This window comes from Oreochromis aureus, linkage group 3 (genome assembly GCF_013358895.1).
Source record: "Oreochromis aureus strain Israel breed Guangdong linkage group 3, ZZ_aureus, whole genome shotgun sequence".
NCBI classification, from domain to species: domain Eukaryota; kingdom Metazoa; phylum Chordata; class Actinopteri; order Cichliformes; family Cichlidae; genus Oreochromis; species Oreochromis aureus.
In genome coordinates, this window is record NC_052944.1 from 128,407,085 (window position 1) to 128,430,166 (window position 23,082).

A 23,082-nucleotide genomic window follows, 5' to 3' on the forward strand; every position below is an offset into this window, starting at 1 on the left:
TTAAGCAGCTGCTGACCGGAATCCAGAAGCTTGGCTATGGCAGGGTTTGGATGACGAGTCCAGGTACCGACTAGGAGACAGGAAGAGAGAGGTAAGTAATGCACACTGAGAGACACACAGAAACATGAGGCTGTGAACTAACTGAGGTTAGCAGACAATCTGGCAAAGACTCATTGGCTGTATCCCAATTCAGGGTCTGCAGCCTTAAAGGCCGCAATTTTAAGGCCGATTACGTCACAGCGACGCGACGAAGGCTGTCCCAATTCAAAGGCTGCTCAAAATGCGGCCCTAAAATGCGTCCTTCATTTCCCTGAATTTTAAGGATGTGGCGGTGTAGACTTCATGGCCCAACATATCCCAGAATTCATAGTGCGCCGGTGGGTGTGGATAATTTTACCAAAAAAAACGGTGGAAGCGGAGTGGCGAAAGAGTAAACTTTTAAAAGTAAGTACTGAATATTATGTCACTTATTTATGTGCAAATGTTTAATAATGAAGAACATTAAAACATTACTGTTGGCCACATGTCGGCAAAGTTATGTGACATTAGTGATGTTTGTACTTTCAGCGTTTACTTGGTTTTAAAGCCTTTAAAATATAATAATACAATAGTTGACCTTAATCCTACAGAGAATGTGTTGATTTTATGGATAATTAAAGTCAGTCATATATCCACAAACACAACAAGCTGAAAGTCAGTGATGCTGCTCGGTTTGCAGTCCTGAATATGACGGCACAAGCAGGATTCACTGCACTGTTAATGTTAGCTATGTTATATTGCTGCCTCTGTTCGGTGGTGTCGAGCCAAACGGACTTTAACGTGTGTTTGAACGAGCTGACGGTTCACTTGGAATCGACCCTAATAAATAATTATGTTGTATTAATAAATAAAAATTTTTAAAAATGTGTGGTTTTTTTACTCTCAACTTTATACAACAAGAATAAATAAAATGTGTGTGCAAAAACATGATCGTCCTTTTTGAAGGAGTAAAAAATACATTTTGTTTGTCTTTTCTTACAGGCCGACGGCGAGTTAATAAGAGGAGGATCCTCGGAGACCTTCACTTTCACCGTCCGTGCCTATGCATCAATATATCGACACAAGGATCTGTAAAGGGATGCAAAGTAAAAGCATACACATGTAAAAAAGTCTGTGAATTAAGAAATAAAGAAAATCATGTCGGAAGAACACAGCATTCCTGACGCTTTGTTGGAAGCCGTGGCGGAATTGAACAGAGATTCAATTCCGCCACGGCGGATTCAATTCCGGATTCAAACACGGCGGAATTGAATCGGATTTATACATCGGGGAAACCAAACAACCTCTAGCGAAGCGGATGGCACAACACAGAAGAGCTACCTCATCAGGCCAGGACTCTGCAGTTTATTTACACCTACAGGCCAGTGGACACTCTTCCAATGATGAGGATGTACACATCCTGGACAGGGAGGAACACTGGTTTGAGCACGGAGTCAAGGAGGCCATTTACGTGAAAAGGGAAAGACCATCTCTGAATCGAGGAGGGGGCCTTAGGGTACATCTTTCGCCATCTTACAATGCTGTGATTGCAGCCATTCCCCAACTCTCTGTGAATGGTACTCATGGCCATTGATCAGTGTTCTTTGATCAGTGGGTTTTGGTCAGTGATTGTGGATCAATGGTCATGGGAATTTGCATAATTATGATTAAGGAACTGACCTCACAGCCCATTGTTCCTTCAGTGGGCTGGTTTCAGTCATTATGCAAATGTACTGTTTATAAGGGTTGGGGAAACCTGCAGTCAGCTGAGACTGAAGAAGTCACTTGGATGAGTGACGAAACGTTTCTCCCACAAAACGCTACGTCCAGATGAACAGATTCAACTTTTGGAGAACAGAGACGTCGATCATATAGCACCGCCGGTCGACCCTCTACAGCCTTTAGAAAACGCTCTCCAGACCCTCCTTCAAAACATTGAAAATGAACGGCGTGCCGACCGACAGAACTTTGACCCTCTGCAACCGTTAGAAAATGCTCTTCAGCTCTACGGCCAGCAGAGGGAGGAGCACTCTGCGGAGCGGCAGGAGCAGGTGCAGCCTGCGGAGGAAGAGCGGCAGGTGCAGCCTGCAGAGGAGCAGCCTGCGGAGCATCAGCACGGAGGATCTCGGGTACAGAACGATGCGGTGACTCGCCGTGAACAATTTAATAATTTTGAAATAAGACGAGTATTTAACATTCCCTCTCCGGATGACGCGGCCGACCTCGCTCAATTTTACCTCGACGTCAGGGACGATTTTGTAGATCTAGCCGATAGGATCAGGCCCGAAGTTAGCCGTAATGATCGGGTTCAACTGGAGATCATCAGCGAGGACGCGCAAAAGCACGCCGTTTTTAATGTCGATGATCGCGGTGAAAACATTGTACCGGCTTTTGAGGACCTGTTGGCCAGGCTGATACAATCAAACGGAGCGATCGTGGTCGGCTCTCCCCTAGAAATTGTTGTGCAAGCAATTAGAAATCCTAGAGGCGGCGGACGTAAAAAGATTCACAAAACGTTAGATGATGAAATTATAGTCAAAAAGCGGCGCTGTCTGTACGTGGTAAAAAACAAAAACGACAATCTGTGCTTCGCCATTAACTTGGCTCACCTCACCGAGCCTCATTTCACAGATAAACAGGCCCTGGAACGTCAGCGGGGGAGCTGGCCCCAGGGAGGGGTCACTTGCCCCTCCCTTCCTTCCCTCCCCATCTCCAGCTGCCTCCCTCTTCTCGCTCCACCACAGTCACCCACACATGCAGGGCCTTGGGGTAGGGGTGTGTCACCAGGGTGCAGGGGAGGCATCCCCCCCCTCTGTCCCCTTCTGGCTGCCTGTGCCTCAATTTTATCCCACAACTTAGACATTCACATTACTCACACTCTCATTACACATACATATAGGATCTTGGGGGTGGGCACGCCACACAGAATCCAAATTACCATCAGGGTGTACACCTCACCCCTGGCGTCGTTGCCCACCTCTCAATTTTAAATACACGTAGACATTGAGGGCTAGCAGGAGGGGCTATGCGCCTACCTGCTGCTCTGGCAGGTAGCTCCATGCCCTCCTGGGTTTTAAATGCACCTTAGAACACACATACATCAACACTACATATGAGCGGGTGGAGGGAGGTTTGAGTCTTCACACACCCCGTTCTCTGCAGCCTGCTGGAGCGGGGGCTAGGAGGAGGAGTTGGCCGTCCGACTGGGGTCTGGAATGTGGGGCCTCCCTGCTGCTGCGGAGTCGGGCGGTCTGCTTCTCCCCACCGCAGGGAAAAGGGTAACACCACCTGGGTCTGGGTGCAGTTTCCCCTCCAGGGGCAAGGGTACCCGGACCCGGTTCTTAGAGTACGCTTGGGGAGAGTGATTGTGTGTACAGTGTCTCTTTATGTCTGTCTCCACGTTGGCTGAGTGTGGAATAATTGCCTATGAGAGCATGAGGGTGGGAATGGATGTTTGTATCTGTGTGTGCCTGTATGTCTGTGTCTATATGTCAGGTTGGGTATCAGACGCCACCTCTCTGGGGACATCTCAGGCCCTCCAAGGTTTGGAGGCCTATCTCCCCACCACTTCCCCTGCCGGTGGTGGACGCCTCAGACATCGGTGCGTTGGTGGTTCTCTGTGTCCGGGTGGGCGCCCAGGTACACACCGGCTCACTCCTTGGCGGCTGCTTATCGGGGCCTGGAGCCTGGGGCTCGCTCCGGGCCACTCGGGGATGGGGTGCCTCGGCCCTCGGCCCGGGCTCGGTCACTCAGGCACAGCTGGCTGCCGGCGGAGCTCACGGGCACGTCACTGCAACCCCCTTGGCTTCTGCTCGCGGCTGCTGAGTGACCCCTCATCTGGGACTCTCCTCAGCTCTTTCTGGGATAGTGACGCGGCTGCCCCTCTGTTGGTCTTCCTTGGTCTCTTGTGTTCTGGGGGCCTCTGGATGTCTGGAGTTTTGATCTCCTCCATACCTGCTTCATGCCCTGGAGGATGGGGCAGTGGCCCCCACACCCTCTAGCAGATCATTACATGAAGGAACCTTTTAAAAACAAGCGCGTTCATGCTCACAGGTGTACACACAGGTGATCACACACAAACTACACCCTTTTTGGCTCTTACCTCAAAGCACACTGTGCGCTGTCGATCTTACGTGCTGCACAATAATGTTTAATATTTAGTATTTACTGTCATATTCCCATAGATCATTGTGATGTTGTTTATTACTCTCGTTTTCTTCTGCTTGCTTTTCTTTCTTTCTCAACAGGTGATCCAGATGATCGATATATGTATTTTTTTGTCTGCTTATTCTGTTGGTTTTGGTTTTTGCCCTTTTTCCCCGTCCCTCTTCCCCGCTGTTTTTCTTTCCCTCTTTCTTTCTCCCCTTTCTTTCCCCCAGTTAAGTCTGTCCCGTATTCAGCAAGTGAAAATAAAATAAACAATAAAAGGTGAATCAAATGGACCATTACGGCAAGGCTGGGATGGTCAATTTGGTAAAGTAAATCCGTTGGGCATCTTTCTTCGCCTTTAGACAATAATTCTGATGGCAAAAGAACCAAACGGGACAGGTTAAAAAAAAAAAAAAAAAAAAAAAGGATCAGGCCCGAAGTTAGCCGTAATGATCGGGTTCAACTGGAGATCATCAGCGAGGACGCGCAAAAGCACGCCGTTTTTAATGTCGATGATCACGGTGAAAACATTGTACCGGCTTTTGAGGACCTGTTGGCCAGGCTGATACAATCAAACGGAGCGATCGTGGTCGGCTCTCCCCTAGAAATTGTTGTGCAAGCAATTAGAAATCCTAGAGGCGGCGGACGTAAAAAGATTCACAAAACGTTAGATGATGAAATTATAGTCAAAAAGCGGCGCTGTCTGTACGTGGTAAAAAACAAAAACGACAATCTGTGCTTCGCCATTAACTTGGCTCACCTCACCGAGCCTCATTTCACAGATAAACAGGCCCTGGAACGTGGCAGAGAGCTGCAGCGTTTAGCGGGGTTGAGTGATCAGACCTAGGTAGCCCTCACCGACATAGATAAATTTGAGCAAATACTAAATCGTAAAATCGTTGTGTTTTACCGCCCGCCCGAGGACAGGACTCTTTCGCTAATCGAAACAGAGTCCCCAAACACGCCTCACCCGCTGTACTTATTCTTATTCCAGCATCACTATTACGGGATAAAAAATCTAAAAACATTTTTAGGAGTCCCGTACATTTGCGAGGAATGTCACCGCGGATACTATAAACGCGAGGAACACGTTTGCCAAAATCGCTGCAATCTCTGTTTTGACCCCGCATGCCCCGCTCACTTTCTGGATGCTGTAATCTGTCCGGATTGTAACAGGTCGTGTCGCACTCGCGAGTGTTACTTGAAGCACAAACAACCCAGACTTCACTCTAGTTCCGATCTCAGTGTTTGTCAAAGACTGTATAAATGCCCGGACTAAAAACTCCTCTCCCGTCGTGAAAAGCACAGGTGCGGAGCCGCCAGATGTAAAATCTGCCGCGCGGAGCTTCCTCCTGACAAAAATCAGCACCTGTGTTACATTCAACCTCTGAAACACGAAAGCCCCGATACCGCTTCCATAATCTTTTATGACTTTGAAACCTTCCCAGACCGGGAGGGGACGCACGTCCCTTACCTAGTGTGCACAAAATCGTTAGAAGGAGAAGAGTGGCACGCTTACGGTGCAGACTGCGTTGAAAAGTTTGAACTTAAGTGTACATAGCAGTTGTTGTATTTTATGTACTGTATCACTGATAAATAATTTCAAAGTCAAGTGAATGCTAATATTGTGTGAAATACTGTAAGCAAATGAATAAATAACCTAATTCTTGCTAGACCTTTAATTCTGTTTTGTTTGAATCCAACTATTTTTGCAGATGTGATTAGATGCAGATGTTGTTACTTTTATTATTATTATTATTGTTGCACTAAATACATTTTAAATAAGGGATACTTTGATATACATTCTACTGTAAGGTTGGAAATGTATTTTCTTGAACGCAAATATATTTTGAAATGTATTTTGGTTTGAAAGAAATATATTTTCAATTTCAAAAATATCCTGGTTACAAACAGGGTCCAGGACTGGGACACTCAGGTGGATCCTGCAGGGTCTGGTTCAGGAAAAGGTGGAGACCAACAGAAACAGTTTTAGTAGAAAGGTATGATTTCATTTATTTGAAGAGATCAGAGCATTATTCTGATTATTAAGCTTAAGTCAAATATACTAATGCGCACGGCGCCGTGACACTTAATGACCTGTTATTGTACATTTGTCACATGTGTGTATTTGTTGTTGTATTGTTGCTGCCATGATGCATCACATGGGACCATCACACTACCACCACCATATGTGGCTGTTGCTATGAGGCTCCTTTTCATTGATGCTGTTAGTTTCAGATGTAACAGGACTCAAAGCTGTCAGAAAGCTTTGGTCTCATCAGTCCACAGAGTCTTTCCCAAACGGGATCATCAACATGTTGTTGGACAATGTGAGACCATCCTTTGTGCTCTTCTTGGTCTGCAGTGGTTTTCTCCTTGGACTCCTCCATGGATTCTCTTTCTTATTGTTCAATGATGACCTTAACTGAGGCCTGCAGCTCTTTCATGTTGTTCTGGGCTCTTTGTGAGCTCCTGGATGTCGATGTGCTCTTGGAGTCATGTTGGTGCCACTGGCTCCTGGGAAGGTTCCCACTGTTCCCCACTTTCAGCATTTGTGTCTAATGGCTCTCACCGTGGTTCAACAGAGTCCCAAAGCCTTAGAAATGGCTTTGAACCCTGTGCAGACTGACAGCTGTGACTCTGTCAGCTGATTGTGTAGATGGAGGCATTATGTGTTGCTGTTTGACATCTTTCAGCCTGTTCACTTTCTCACACGGTTCTGTAGAAGTTGATGAGTCTGTTGATCCAACAGGTCTTCTAGTAATCAGGCTGAGTGTGTTTGTCAAACTGAACTCAGCTTTAGAAACAAATGTGCTTCATCACAGTTCATTCATGATTGAAGCAGAGGGGCAGTTATTTTTGCACACAGCTCAGGTAGGTTGGGATCACCTTTGTGCCTTAATCAATGACATCATCATTTACTTACTTGTGTTATCTTTGTCTAACATGAACATTTGTGTGATAAAAACAGGAAGAAATGACTGAGTGAAAATACTTTTTCACACCACTGTGTGTGATCGTTGCCCCTGGGAGAGTTCACTTATCTGCAGTGAGAGGTGTGATCAACACGAGTGCACGAGTGTCACATGACTCACAGCTGTGCATGCAGTGGCAAAAGGCTGAGTGTGTGCCATCAGTCTGTACTCAGTCCTCACTCTGAGCCTCACATCTTCCTGCTGCTTCATGAGAGCAGAGCTGAACTTCCTGCTGTGGGAGAGACAAGGAGGATCCTGGTGCAAGAAGCACAAATGATGCAGTTTGTTTCCTTTTTACACTCAAAGTGACTAAAACCAGATTTATGAAAGTGTCATTTCTCTGAGTCCCACTGATGGAAACATCAGCTTGTATGAACTGTTCAGTCTGATGGATCCTCTGAAGTGTGTCAGTGAGCTGTTGGAGTAAAGCTTAGTCAGACTTGGACCTGGTTGGTAGTCGTCATAGATCTGGACCACGGCTGGCTTCAGGTCGTCCACTGGGAGCTCCTGGATGATCTCTGTGGTTGATGGTGTGTCCTTTGATAACTGGACGAGACAGAAACAATCACAGACACAGTTTGTACCAAAGATCATCATCTGGTGTCCCCACTGTGGACGTCTCTGACCTCCTCTAAGGACACCAGAACAGGATCTTCCTTTGGTTCAACATGACTCACCAGGAGGCCACGTTTGAGCTGTGAGGAGATGACATCATCACAGTCATCACATGACGTGTTGGTAGAGTCTGTCTAATGACTCACACTCTGGGGAACATCCAGGACCACCATGTTTGTAGTTTCCTCCTTCCCACTGTAGCTGTGTCTGAACAGTGCGTGCACACATGCTCTTCATCACCCACAGTGACTCCACGCTGGTACAGACTCTCCTCTAACCTGTCACATACTTACAGGGATGGATTTCCACAGTCAGTCTGGCTCTGGCAGATCCACCTGTGGGCTCCACCTCTGTGTGGACTTTCACACTGAGAGTGGGGACATCAGCAGGTGTTGGGATGTTGTAGGTGCACAAATCTGGGAGACAAACAGAACCAATCACAGCTCAGTGCAGCCTGCTGTCACTTTTCTACAGCGTGACACTTTTATATTTATATCTCTATATTTATCTCTTTATCTTAATATTTATCATCAATATCTGTGTTTCTCATTGTCTATCAGTGCTTGATGTTTGTTGTGTGTTTGCTGCTCCGACAGCTCAGTTTCCCTCTGGGATGAAGAAAGTTTCTCTGATTCTCATGTAGACACAAAGTGACTTTATTGATTTTTAATTCAGTGTAAATAGAATTGTACTGTGTGCAGTTCTTACTGTCAGCTCTAATGTTGTCTATGAAAACACATTGATTACATGTGAAAATGCTTCTTTAGTGTTTTATAAGTACAAAGAAACAAAGAAAGCCTGTTTGACACCAACCAGGACCTGGTCACATGATGCTGTCACTGACCTGCACTGAAGCAGCTTCACCTCCAGCCTGGATTTTCCTGACACGTCCTGCAGCGCCTCCTCCTGGTGGAGCAGTTTGTTGCCCTGATTTCCATCAAATGTCAGCTGACTGCTGGAGCCTGAACTGTCCCTGTGCTCCAGCCTTCAGGACTGAACACCAGAGTGGAGCAGAGAGCCTGAAGAGCCTCCACTGTGTCCTACAGGATGGATTCATGTTGACATGAAGTTCAAACTGCCTGTGTCACTTCAACACACTCTCACAAAGAGTTTCTAACCTTCACTTCCTGGTTAAATAAAGGTTAAACAGGTTAAATATGTTTAACAGAGATGATCTCAGAGAAACAAAGTAGAGAAATCACAGGTAGAAACTTACAGGCTGCAGCTGAGCTGTTATTTACAGGCTGTTACGTGTAGTTGGTGCACAGAAGGCTGTTCTGTTAAAACAACACATTTTTAGACCAAAGTCAATTTCATCTTGTAAATAAAGAATAAAAACATCCCTCCCTGCTAAAACAAGTCTGCATATCTGAGAGAAAAGCAACAACATGAAAGCTTCAGGATTATTTCTTCTGATTTGGTCCAAGACTGTATATGAACTCAAAGATGAGCTGCATGCTGTTCGGGTGGTGTCGTACCTGAGTGGAGGAGAAGCCTCCGTAATAGTTCTGCTGCCCAGTCAGCCACCTGATAATACCAGAGGCATATCCCAGATCCTCAGCAGTCGGGGAGGCGCTGAGTTTGGCCAACAGCACATAAGAACTGATCTCCACTGACAGGGAGGCTGATGTTTCTGCTGCTGTCTGAGACCAGTAGAGGAAACCTCCTACAAACACAACAACAGTCACAGAGATGCTAATAAAGCCTGAATGATGTCCTGCTAAAGGACGACTCACCTTCCCTCACTGCAACTGTGTCTAAGTGCTGCAGAAGGTGAGCGCGGGTCTCCACGTCTCCTGCAGGTGAACACAGAGGCCAGCAGAGCTGTAGTGTAGGTTAGAGTTGGATGTCTCAACACCGGCCTTGGTCTCGAAACCAAGGTTGAACTTAATATGTTCTATGACACTGTCGTTGACAGGTCAGGTTTTTTTTTTTGTGTGTGTGTTTCCTTTTGTATCTTCCTTTTGATGCATTGCAACGGATCCTGTAATCGATGGCGAGCCAATTGAAGGACCAATTGACTTTGTTCTGTGCTGCACAGCAGAGTGTGGTAGGCCAGCTGCAACAAAACAAAAACACACCACGCCACTTTGAACTTACTGTTCCCTTTCTTCACACACATCCCCCTGGACTTATGGACGGTTTATTTTAAGGACTTTTACGGACTCTATACACGAACAGGAAGATCTTGTTGTTTCCTGTGGATCCGACACAGAGAGTGGACTTCAGACAGAAAGCGTGGAAGAGATTTTAGAGGCCGTGTGTGGCAACAGGAAGTTTCTGTATGTTTGCTGATCTTACATGTGGAAAACAACACGTGATGTTTGTGAAGTTCTACAATGATCATTGTTCTGACAGCATTTTGAGTGGGAACAGTTCAAACTGAGAGTAGTGGGGTTATTTACTGATTGAAACAAGCTGAATGTTTCTGTGCACGATGAAGATCAGCAGCTCAGCTGATCAATGAATTGACATCTATCAGTCATTTCATGAGATGAAGTCATCAGCAGACATTTGTTCTAACTGTGTGATAAATGTCAGAACGTCAGGGCTCTGCTTTAGTCACTACTTGATGATCATTGGCTCATTGTTGAATCACGTGGCCCAGTCTGACCTCTGACCCTTTGCTGCAGGTCTTCTATGTTATCTCCACTTTCATGTCTGATCTTCTGCTGTATCGTCCAAAATAAACATCTGAATCATTTCCAACACTTCAGCAGATCTTTAGTTTGGGCAGCACAGTACAAAATAACACATATTGTACTATACTGCCCACTTCCTGATCTTATTGGATCTGTGTGTGAGGTTGGTGAAGGAAACACATGTTTACTGAGTGAATCGCTGCCATTAGGAACTAGTTTTTATATCACAGCCTAGAAATCACACAGGACCATTTCTGCAAGTGAAAAGTCGTCATTGGAGGAAAATAATTGTGTAGTTTGTGTGACTGTTGTTTGTAAATGAAGAATTGTCCCAACTACATGTGCTACTGACCTTTGACCTTTTCTTTAAGTGCACAGAGCCCAGAGGAGTCTGTGGAAACATCCAGAACTGAGGCAGTGCTACAGATGTCTTCAAATAAAGTGGACTGGACTCATAACTCAGACGCCCTCTACAGGAAAGGGCAGAGCAGGCTGTACCTGCTGCGGAGACTCAGGTCGTTTGGAGTGGAGGGCCCACTCCTGAAGACCTTCTATGACTCTGTGGTGGCCTCAGCCATCTTTTAAGGTATGATCTGCTGGGGCAGCAACATCTCTGCCAGAGACAGGAAGAGACTACACATGCTGATCCGCAGGGCCAGCTCTGTTCTAGGATGCCCTCTGGACCCAGTGGAGGTGGTGAGTGACAGGAGAATGGTGGCTAAGCTGTCATCCCTGTTGGACAACATCTCCCACCCCATGCATGAGACTGTGACAGCACTGAGCAGCTCCTTCAGTGGGAGACTGCGGCACCCACGGTGTGGGACGGAGAGATTTCGCAGGTCTTTCCTCCCCACTGCTGTCAGACTCCACAATAAAGACTTTAACTGATCAAACACACACATGTGCAATAAGACTGCTATAAGTGTAATTCTTTTTCTGACAAAGTTGTATGTTGTGTCTGTGTTTCCACATGCCCCACTAGTTTAGAGACTTATTCCTCATGAAGAACACAAGACATAAAAGAACATCTTCAACCGGTTTCTTAACTCGCTAATGAGGGAAGCTTTGGAAAAGAACCAGCTCTTGGTCTCTAGCCCAAATCCTTCAAAGAGCAGCTGTCCTCATAGCCTTTTTATTGACATGACAGTTGCAACACAAGCACCTCCCTCCGTAAAACCCCCCTTGGTTACAAAGACAAGGCACTATGTGTGTGTATGTGTAAGCACCTGTATGCATGTGCAAGAACATGTGTGTGTGTCATGTGTGTGACCTTCTGCTCACCAAAAGGGTCATAAAAGCAGGAAGCTTACAACACAAGACACAGATCTGTCAGATAGGATGTATGTACAATAAAACCTCCCCCAGCACAGAGTGGCTGGGGAGATTGTCAGAGACAAAGGAATGTCTTGATTTTTACTCCTTGGCTTATGACACGGTCTGACCCTGATTTTATTGTTTTAATCTAATGTGCTGATTTTATTGTTTTAAATGCAATTCTCATCATCATTTTTATACTATTTTATTATTGTTTTTGCTATTTGTGCTAATTTTATTAATTTAAATGTCATTTTAATAATTATCTTATTTTTTTATTTTTTATAATTTTTTAAAATTTATTTTATATAATTTTTTTTATATCTTATATATATTTTTTTTTAAACATGTTCAATGTATCATTTCTGGCATGTCGAGTGTACAGCACTTTGTGTTCAGCTGGGGGCTGATCTGAAAGTACTATATAAATAAATTGCTTGCTTGCTTGATCCTATAGTTTGAACCAAGACTTTACAAATTTAAGAAACACAATGACAACATTCAACAATTAGACTTAACATTGTACTTTTGTATTTTCTTACTCAGTTGTATATAGCATTTGTATTCTATTTTATTCTATTGTATATAGTATTTTATTTTATTCCATTCCAGTGTTTTCTAAATTCTGGTACATAACTTTGCACTTTTGCTGTAACGAAACAAATTTCCTATCTGTGGGAATAATAAAGGTCATCTTATCTTATCTTTGACATCAAACCCTGCAGCATTCATTTGATGTCTGCTGCTTTATATTGATGAGGATTTTTCATTGATATCCAAATAAAGACGCATCTTTAAAGCCCTCCATGGTCAGGCTCCTGCCTGTATCAGAGACGCTGACTCCATGAGCCGCTCACTGCCTCAGACCTTCTGGTGTGGCCTTGTTAGTGCTCCCAAAGACTCGTTTAGGCACTAAAGGTGATCCGGCCTTTGCGCTCCACATCATGACTGGAATTCCCAGCCTGAGGATCCCAGAAGATTTGAAAGCTCTCAGCTTCCATTTGTTTGGCTTTTTCTAAGTGCTAATACCTTTTTTCTGTTTGAAGATCCAGGATTGTTTGTGTGCTGGATTCATAATGTGTACATATGTACAAACTGAGACAGCTTTATTCAGAGCACAGTCTGTCCTGTGATTGGCTGGAGCACACAGTTGATGCTTGTTTGTTTGAAAGGACAGAGATGGACCTTTTTCTTTTTCCTTCTTTCCTTCCTTTTTGTGTCCTGTTATTTCACTGTGTGCAGAGAGGAAATCTGTTCCTACTGATCTTCCTGCTGTACAGGAAGGAGTTTCATCAGCACAGTTCATTCCTGTGATCACAGTCATGACTCTGTTATGTTGCTAAGCTACTGTTCCATGTACGGACTTTTTAGTTTTCTTTCTGTGACCTCTGCCCAGAGTGGATTTTTCCACTTTATCTGTGACAGTTACACAAATGCAATTCTTCACCATCACTCTGACTCATTGACTGTTTGCAGCAAGATATTTTAAATGGTTTTTCTCATTTGTACATGTTCCCTAATATATATACATATATGTATGTATATATTTATAATTTCTGTAATATTTACTCCTCTAATATTCACAGCTCTGCTCCACAAACACAACACGTCAGGAGTTATTCTTTAATTTGTGTAGTCAGATCTTTTCTTCCGGGAGCGAATCAAACCTGATCCTGCTGTTTGTTCCTCCTGACATGTGTCTGAGTATAAATGCAGTGTTTGCTCATTAACTGCTGCTGTCCTGCTTCTAAGTTCACCTGGTTTAGTTTAAAGGTGACATGAATCCATGTGAAGCTATCATTGAGAGTAAACACTGAGAATCAAAGCATCAACATGAAGATCAGAGTCTGAGAAAGTGAAGAACTGCAGCGATGATCTGTGTCTGATGTCTGCTCCCTGATTCTGTCTCTGTCTTAGTTTTGTATTTGAACACACAATCAGTCCACCTTAAAGACTTTCATCTCATACAGCTGCACATGGATAAAGAGTTTGTGACTCTGGCTGAACAGTTGAAGTGCAGTCGGTGAGGTGAGTTGTGAAACTGACTGTGACAGTAAAGATCCACTGATGCAGCACTGATCGCTCTGCTGTGTTTGCTGCAGGATTTTCAGCCTGAGCTGATTCTGATGAATGAATCTGTGTGTGAACTTTAAGTGAGCTGCATGAGGGAGTTTCTCGCTGTTCTCCCAAATAACTCAGTGATGTCAGCGCTGCACAGCTGCAGATCCTCATCATTTATACCAGGGGCGATTCTAGGATCAGAGCTTTGGGGGTGCTGAGCACCCAGAGAGCTGCCCAGCCAGGCAAGATAAACTGTACTCCTCACGATGAGACTTCTTCCCTGTCTCTGTCAGTCACTGCATCCTTAAATGTCTCCAGTTGTCCTGAGTTCTCTATGACTGTCTCCTTGGTGAATTTAAACCCCTGTTCCTCCCTGTCCTCATCGTCTGTTGTCTTCATCTCTGTTATCAGTCATCATAATTTTACCATCTCTGTGCAAGTCTGCAAATTTCTTTATTAAATCATAAGATTCTTAAATTCATCAAGTCTCTCTGTGCCTGGGTCCTCGTCACAAAACATGACATCATTGTTTTGTACATTTTAACACAATTTAATCCCCACATTTGTGAAAGAAAAGCAAAACACTTTTTTTTAAAAGTCTGTAACAAAACCATCAAATCTGATGAAGGTTATTTAAATGCTGTAAACGAAGAATGGATAAAAAAAATACATATCCTAACCTTAATTACTGGGTGAAAATGATGCTCATAGTGAGTAAGAAGTAAACTGAGTGCATGTTTTGGACAGAGATTCACTTTTAATGTGTATGAATAATACAATACAGATGTATAAAAATACACTCCAAAAACAGAAGAGTCCTTGAAATATACAAATGTACAAAATATTGATAAAAAAAATTGTGCCTATGGTGCAATGTATGAAAAGATGTTTACTGCAGATACTACTAATATGGCTCTGCAGATTTTTTTCTTTTATTTTAACCTATGTCGCCTCAGCTTGAGGTTGGCAAATCTGTCTATCACTTTTTGGTGGTCAACTCTCTCAAGCCGTTAAACAGTTTCTGTTGTGCCTGTCACTGTTCCCTGTCTGTTTTCTAACAGGGTTCTTCCTGACCTTGTACTTTCTCCTCACGTTCCCCTCTTTCCTCTCTCCCTCTTTCGACTGACAATCATACACAAATAGATTGTATTCAATTAGATAAAAAATTACATTAATATGAAAAAAAATATTATTAAGATCGCTAATAAAAAGTCTCTCTCAGTGTACTTTCACCAAAAGCAAATAACCAAACCACATGCACATCTAATAAAAGATATAAATATTGAAACACTGATCCAACATTATCCTTTATTGATGGATCATTTGCTCTTACACTTTTAACTGAATGTGGTTCCTGGGATTAATATCGCCACATGCACATGCATAAGTCTTGATGCATTCTCAATCATCCAGGAAAGTAAATCTCAAAAGTTGATTCTGTTCATCTGGACGTAGCGTTTTGTGGGAAAACGTTTCGTCACTCATCCAAGTGACTTCTTCAGTCTCAGCTGACTGCAGGTTTCCCCAAACCTTATAAACAGTACATTTGCATAATGACTGAAAGCAGCCCACTGAGGAACAATGGGCTGGGAGGTCAGTTCCCTGATCCTTCCGGCAGATATGGGTAGGTGCACAGTATTGCTAAACCAGAAAGACTATCATGAGAAAATTTTGTCACTCCTCAGTGATGAAAATACTTATGAGCCCCTGAAACGAGACCCAGGAAGTGGCTACAGGAAGAGGGTGATAGACTGTCTGAAGCAGTTAGAACAAGACAAGGCTATTGACCAGACCTCATACCACAGGCTACACCCAGGGGAGTCTACACCAAGTCTGTATGGTTTACTGAAAATACATAAACAGGGTGCACCTTTAACACCGATTGTCTGCATGATCAACTCGGTCACCTATAACATCTCCAAGTTTCTGGCTTCGATCCTCAACCCGCTGGTGGGCAGCTCTGAACACCACATCAGGAACACCCTGGATTTTGTTGAGAAGGTGAGAGATGTCATTATGGAGGCAGATGAAACCATGGTCTCGTACGACGTTACATCTCTCTTCACTTGTATCCCAGTCATGGAAGCGTTGGAGGTAGTCCGTAAGAGATTACAGGATGACACCAACCTCAGCAACAGGACCACTCTCAGCATCGACCAAGTGTGTTTGCTTTTGGAACTGTGTCTTCATTCCACCTACTTCACATACAAGGGTCAGTTCTACAGGCAGAAACATGGGTGTGCCATGGGCTCCCCAGTTTCACCCATCGTGGCCAATTTGTACATGGAAGAAGTGGAAAACAGGGCTTTGCTATCCTACCCTGGAACACCACCAAGCCATTGGTTCAGATATGAGGATGACACCTGGGTGAAAATCAAATCTCAGGACGTACTACATTTCACGGATCACATTAACTCGGTGCCAGAATAATCCCTGCTAAACCTGTCAGTATCACTCGCCCAGTTATTATTTCCACCCCTATCAGCCAGCCAACACCCTCACCTGTGCCAGCTCCCAGGACAAGGGCAGCTATGACCCAGTCCACTCCTGCACCCGTTCATGTTCCTCGGGTGGGGGTGACTGGTGTCCAGCCACCCCCTGTGCCTGTCCCAGCGCCCAGGCTGAGGGCAGCCAGAATCCAACCAGACCATCCTAGAGGCTCAGCTGAGGCTCTCCAGCCAGTGCCCTCATGCCCTGGAGGCCAGGAAGAGCTAGCCTGTTCACCCATCAGTCTACCACTTCACCCACCTGCTGATCCAGCCTTTCACGTCCTAGCTCTGTCTCTGGTTAGGCTAGCTGAGCTCTTCCCCGCTCAGGCACCTGATGCGGTAGCCCAAGCTGCAGCTTTCTCTCCTTCACTAGCACAGTCTTTAGCTCATCCATTAGCCTCCCCAGTCCAGTAAGTTCACTCACCTGCTGTTAAGCTTCTAGTCCAGTCAGTTAACTCGCCTGCTGTTCAGCTTCCAGTTCAGTCAGTCCTGTGCCCTGTAGCTCAGTCTCCTGTCCTCCAGTCCCCTGTAGCTCAGTCTCCTGTTCTCCACTCTCCTCCTTTCCAGTCTTCTCTTGTCCAGTCAGCCCAGCCTCCTCCTGTCCAGTCAGCCCAGTCTCCTCCTGTCCAGTCAGCCCAGTCTGTCGTCCAGTCTTCTGTAGTCCAGTCAGTTCAGTCTGTAGTCCAGTCTCCAGTAACTCAGTCACCCATTGCCCAATCTCCTATCTAGTCTCTGGCCCAGTCACTCATTTATCATCCTGTTCTGCTACCTGACCTGCCGCCACAGCATTTAGAGCCAGCTGTGAGCTGTCTCGCTCCTCAGCCAGGGGCGTCCGCACCCGCTGGCCCGGCCGCTCCTGAGCCAGGGGTTCCCGCAACTGCTGGCCCCGCCTGCCTCCAGCCAGAAGTTTCCACACCTGCTGGCCCTGCAGCTGCCGCTCCGCCGTCACCGCCAGCTCCCACGCCGTCGCCTTGACTCAGTGTTTTCTGTTCTTCACTGTTTATTTCCTACATGTTCCATTTCTTGTTTCATTATCTTCAGCCTTGTACTCACCTCTTGCCAATTGTTGTCATCATCCAGTCTGTGTATTTAAGTTCCTCAGTTTTACCAGTTCACTGTCGTGTCATTGTCGCTGTTAGGTTGTCGCTGTTCAGTTACGTCAGTTACGTCAGTCAGTCAGTCAGTCAGTCATTAGCCTTTCCAGCCAGCCAGCCATTTCCTGCTTCTGTTCTGTTCGTTCACTCCGTCTACAATAAACCCGAACCTTCACCTACCTGTGAGTCCAGCGTTTGGGTCCTCCTTCCCTCATCCACTGTTGAGTCTAAACTCAGACCCCGCTGTATCCAGGACTTATTCCCATGAAAGAAAAACAAGGCAACAGCGTTTGATTGATTACTTGCGCAAGGGAGGCCTCGTTGGTATCTTAGCTCATCACGAATGACCCCGACGATGGCCTCCTCCTGCTCCCTTTTATTGAGAGACAGTTCACACAAGAAGTAATGCCCACATAGTTCTAAGACAAGGCTTTGTATGTATATGTGTGAACTTCTATATGTAAGTAGGAATGTGTGTGTGTGTGTGTGTGTGTCTGAGACCTCCTGCTGACCAAAGGGTCGTAAACGCAGGAAGCTTACATCAAAAGGACCTTCACAAGGATGTCTGTAATAAAAGACTACAGCCCCTCACTCAGAACCTCGAGAATCTGGGGAGGGGGACAGTGGAATTCCTTTCATCCTACAGTTAAACAATGTAGAAATGGATGGTAAGCATAAAAATGACAAACAGTTACCAATTCACTCCAACATCCACACTGCAACTCCTGACAATGACTGACTAAACATGGGACATGTACATAGATAGGGGCGGTCCTAGCCTGTTTGGTGCCCTGGGGATATCCTCCATATGTACATTAGCTACATTAGAGATTTTGAAACTGGGATTTCATTTGCTGCAAGCAATAATCATCAAAATTATAAAAAAATAAAGGCTTGAAATATCTTGCTTTACATGTAATAAGTCTATATCATGTGTGTGTGTGTACTATCTATCTGTGTGTGTGTACTATCTATCTGTGTGTGTGTGTGTGCACACATGCATATACACACACACAGATAGATAGTATGCATTGGCTAACAAACAGCCATTGTAATTCGTCCGTGTGATCTAGGATATTTTTTGTCGTACCATTGAAAATTGGTCGCACTCTAGAGCCCTGCATAATACCTACATAATGTATGTTCGATAAGTGGCACAAAAAGGGATTAAGGGTAATTGGCGATTTGTTTCAAAACAACACACTGATGAACTTTGAGCAATTGCAGTCAAATTTTAATATTCCTAGAGACCACTTTTTTGGCTTTCTCCAGGTTCATAACTTTGTGCATTCTAAAATTCCACAGTCTTCAGAAATAGTTATATATGATGATATTGAGACATTTCTTATTAAGCAAAAAGACAGAACTCATTTTTATCTCAGCCTTTTATTCTCTCCTATATACTCTAAGTAGCAACACATTGAGTGCTATTCATAAATGGGAGAGAGATCTTAATAATCAATATACCGAAGAGGAGTGGAAAGGAGCCATTAACATGGGTAGTTCCACTTTTACTTGCAACCTCTTGCGAGAAACCCAATACAAAATCATACATCGCCTTTACATAGCTCCTAATGTCTTGCATAAGATTGCACCTCATATTTCCCATTTTTGTAGTAAATGTCAAAAAGAAACTGGCACTTTTTTCATTACTTCTGGGAATGTAAATTAATCAAAAGCTTTTGGAGCTCCATATCTCAAGAACTAAGTAATATTTTTAACAATCTGCTCCAAAGGGACCCCGGGTATTTTCTTCTTGGCCTACCCTCAAAAGAACTAACATTAAATCACTCGCAGCGCAAATTATGTGACAAACTATTGCTGGTAGCTAGGAAATGTATTCTCATTAATTGGGTTAAGGATAAACCTCCCTCTGTGAGTTTGTGGTACAGAGAATTATTTAAAGTTATTCCTCACAAAAGAACTGCTGCTATTTTAGGAGGAAATGAGGGTCTCTTTCTCAATGTTTGGTCCCCTTTGCTTTTTTATTTGCCAAATGATTTGTCCCAACTGTTGAGGGGGGGTGGTTGCGATTAAGATGTTCTCAGTTAAATAGGAAGTAAGCGTAAAGGACAACAATTCACTCTTGGAGTTTATCTTTTTCTCTTTCTAAATCTGTGGGTAAATGAGCGAAAATATATTTCCTTTTTTTTCTCTCTTTTTTTTCTCCTCTTTACCCCATATGTTTATTTGTACAGGTATATAATGACTTTAATATATTCCCTTTGGGTTTTTTTTCTTTCTTGTTTGTTGTTTGTCTGCTTTGTTATGTTTTTATGCTTTTCTTGATAATGAATAAAAACTGTTCAATTTTTAAAAAAAAGAAAAGAAAATTGGTCGCACTCTAGAGCCCTGCATAATACCTGCTAATATCCAAAGACAAATCTGCTTACATTTTCTTCTTTTCTCTTTTTTCTAAACTGAGCACCAGATGACCTTTGACCTCTTCTTGTCCATCTTCCATTGGTGTTATTTTGTATTCCAGTGTCAACACCCATCCCCTAACCCGAGAATCACCACAACACAACCAGACCTACATCTTAGTGCACAGATTCAGTTTGTTTAGGGATTTTTTTTTCCAGGGATTTCACACAACCCAGGAAAAACAATTAATATATAAGGGGCTTGGATTGACAACATTATGAATGAAATGTGCTGTATTTGGAAGCAGCCAGACCCCTCCCCTTTGGACAGGTTGTGTGTCAGACACAGTGTCAGACAAGGGCTCTCACACTCACTTTACACATGCATATATAAAACACATCGGTGTAAATTACCAGATTATATCATGTTATGTAATTGAGTTACAGCTACTGTAACTCAGTTACTCCTGTTAATGTGAACTGACTGAGTGTTTGTGGTTTACCTCTCAGACTGACTGAAAATGATGATGGAGGAAGAGGAGGACAGAGCAGAGTCTGCAGGATCCGGCTGTGAGGACTGACTGGTCCAAAGGTCAACCTTCAGTCTTCAGTGCTGAACCTGGACCAACGAGGTCAGAGAGCTGTGATGACTCCTTTACATGTTTGTGTTTCCTGGATAAATCTGACCTGAAACATCCTCAGATTGTTACAAAGATTCATTAAAAGAAAACAATGAAAGAGAAAAGATCCAAATGTTAGACTTGGTCATTTGCTGTTTGAGGACAGTGATGCTCATATCTGTGGGGAAAGTGTGACCTGAGTGGGTTCATGTTTGTCTTTAAAGAGCTGCTCTGATTCTCTTTGTGTCTGATCTGTTAAACAGTCTGAGAGGTCACACAGAGACCCAGCAGCTAAAGCCTGGATCATACTGGCTGCTGTTACTCCATCAGGACAACACTGAACCACAGTGGTGTGGATGTAGTGGATAAATCCCACCATACTGATGCTCAGATTTGATCACAGGGAACAAAACCAGATGTTACCTTCAGATTGTGACCTTTGGAGTGGACGATGCAGATTTCAGTAGAGAATAAATGTTGTTGTTTTTCAGCTGTGAAAAAAGAATCTAATCTAAAAAAGAATTTATGATGCTGGTAAAAACATGGAGACTATAAGACAATATTTCCCCTGTATTCATAGAACGAATGTAAAACTTTCAGACATTCATTAAATATGCAAAATGTCCACAGAAACATCAGAGGGTCAGATGTGAAGCACTCAGTGATTTTGATAAAATGACTCATCAGTTATTGATCTGTACTACACTGATCTACCACGTTAGTAAAGCTGGTGTTCTGTTGGTGGAGAGACCTCGGATCATGTTCTGGTTTTGGAGCAGTGATCTGCTGATGGTTCAGTTTAATGAGCTTCTTCAAAATCATCCCTTACATCATGACTGAAAGAAAGTCCATAAACTTACCCATATTTTCAGAATCTGAGAATTTAAAACTTGAGAAACTTGAGTCAGATGAAGTTATTTGAGCAGAAACTGCTGGATCTTTATCCTGTGTTGATCTAATGCTTCATGGTTCCTCCAGAGTGGACCAGCAGAGCTCAGAGGTTCCCAGTGGTCAGTCTGCCCAGCAGCATCAAACACAGCTGGACTCCATATTTATGGTCTGTACATGTACAACAACTACTGTTACATCTATTCTGTTCACAGTCATCTCTGACCACCACCAGTATGTAAACATGGGGTTAGTATCTTGCCCAACGATATTTGGCATGTAAACTGGAGGAGCCTGGGATCGACCTTCAACCTTCTGGTGAGTAGGTGACCCGCTCTACCACCTGAGCTACAGCCACCTCCGATTGTGAGCTGCTGGTCACAATTGGGCTGATCGGTGGCTGATCGGTGATTGCTGCTACAGCCTCCAGATTAGCCAGCAGCTCATCCTGCTCAACATTTTCTCACCAACTTTAATGGAAGTGTGATGTTTTCAGCTGAAGTGATGGTCAGGGTGGCCTCCCTCTCCTCTTCTTCTCCTCTTCCTCTTTCATTTGTAAAGCCACTTCTGCTGCTTTCATTCATGTGGAAGTCCTGTAGCTGAGTTTGGGAGAGACTTACAGCCTCGGCAGCAGAGGGGAGAAAGGCCGGCTGTAACACCACCACTATACTCTATTCTACCTGTCACATCATTTTATCAGGAAACATATATATGCTCATGTTTTTATTGTGTTTGGCTTGAAGAGGTAGTGACCTGTGGTCAGAGTGTGTGTCGGATAGTCTGGCCCAAGATGAGGCCAAACTGAAATGGGATTAAATGTCTGTCACATATTTGAGCCTAATTTAGAACATCATCCATAAATATTGAGTAATAACTGGACTCTCCTACAGCAAGACCAAAATGCCTTTAAACATCAGGTTATCCTGCTGATCAAAGTCCAACACTGAGTTTGTAAAAACATGTTTGTCAATCATTTTGTTTGGTTTCTGAGGAAAATGATTCAATAACTTCCTGCTAATACACAACATTTCATCATATTTCCTCATAACCCTCTTTTGTCTGACCGTTTGAATCCCATTTGAATCCCATTTGAATTTCCAACAAAGAATCCACAGAGTTTGGTGAAAATAATGACAGTAGATGTTTGTGTGAAAGTGCTTGAAGCAAATTTGTGTGTGATGTTCTTTCAGTGTTGCACTTTGTAGACGCTCCCTGAGCACTGGTCTCACAGCCAGCTGCACATAGAGACCAGTGTTGTTAGTCCAGGTCAGAAGATGACTTGTTGGAATGAAAATGAGCTTGTAGTTTGTCTGCTTTAATAATGTGACTGGAAAAAGGTGTTGGACTTCAAATATGTCCGTTTCTTTCACACTTCACCTTTAAAAGTGAAGCCTTGTGGTTCCTGGAAGGAAAAACACGACTTTTTCAAGTCTTTGTCCTGTTTTTATGATAAATGTACGACTTTAATATGAAACATTCAGAGTTTTTTTTCTCTTGTTGTGTTTGTTTGAAGCTGCTTCCTGTTGGCTTCAGCTGTTTGGAGTTTCCATTTTCTAAACTTCTACATTCTGAACCTTCTTCAGCTCTGAACAGATGATGAAACACTGAATGATTTCAAGCTCACACTTTGTCTAATAAACTTACATCTTTCATTCTTTATACAGATTAAAGAACTGTAGTTTGTCAGAGATCAGCTGTGATTATCTGGCAGCAGCACTGAAGTCCAACCCCTCCCATCTGAGAGAGCTGGACCTGAGCTGGAACAAGCTGCAGGATTCAGGAGTGAAGCAGCTGTGTGGTTTTCTGGAGAGTCCAGGATGTGGACTTGAAACTCTGAGGTCAGTCAGCATGTTT

The 23,082-nt window shown here is 43.8% G+C and overlaps 1 protein-coding gene and 1 long non-coding RNA gene across 2 annotated transcripts; both read right to left on the reverse strand.

The window, feature by feature from the left end:
- Nucleotides 1–4,606: 4,606 nt before the first annotated feature.
- LOC120438072 lies at nucleotides 4,607–8,174 on the reverse strand. The gene is made up of 3 exons (XR_005611646.1): nucleotides 8,093–8,174; nucleotides 7,263–7,688; nucleotides 4,607–6,119 (listed from the first exon to the last, which is right to left on the reverse strand). It is a non-coding gene; the product is annotated as an uncharacterized LOC120438072 (long non-coding RNA).
- A 971-nt stretch (nucleotides 8,175–9,145) lies between these two features.
- LOC120435305 (alpha-1-inhibitor 3-like) lies at nucleotides 9,146–12,656 on the reverse strand. The gene is made up of 3 exons (XM_039604638.1): nucleotides 12,581–12,656; nucleotides 9,494–9,553; nucleotides 9,146–9,423 (listed from the first exon to the last, which is right to left on the reverse strand). The coding sequence occupies exons 1-3, from the start codon at nucleotides 12,654–12,656 to the stop codon at nucleotides 9,161–9,163; spliced, it is 399 nt and encodes a 132-aa protein (XP_039460572.1). The 3' UTR covers nucleotides 9,146–9,160.
- Between the last annotated feature and the right edge of the window lie 10,426 nt (nucleotides 12,657–23,082).

What these genes read in the sequence shown, in the direction of transcription:
- LOC120435305 (XM_039604638.1), bottom strand. Translation starts at nt 12,656, where the DNA reads ATGTGGAGCGCAAAGGCCGGATCACCTTTAGTGCCTAAACGAGTCTTT. An exon ending in TAACAAGGCCACACCAGAAG is followed by an intron (nt 9,554 to 12,580) that starts GTCTGAGGCAGT and finishes GTTCACCTGCAG; the next exon opens with GAGACGTGGAGACCCGCGCT. An exon ending in CACAGTTGCAGTGAGGGAAG is followed by an intron (nt 9,424 to 9,493) that starts GTGAGTCGTCCT and finishes TTGTGTTTGTAG; the next exon opens with GAGGTTTCCTCTACTGGTCT.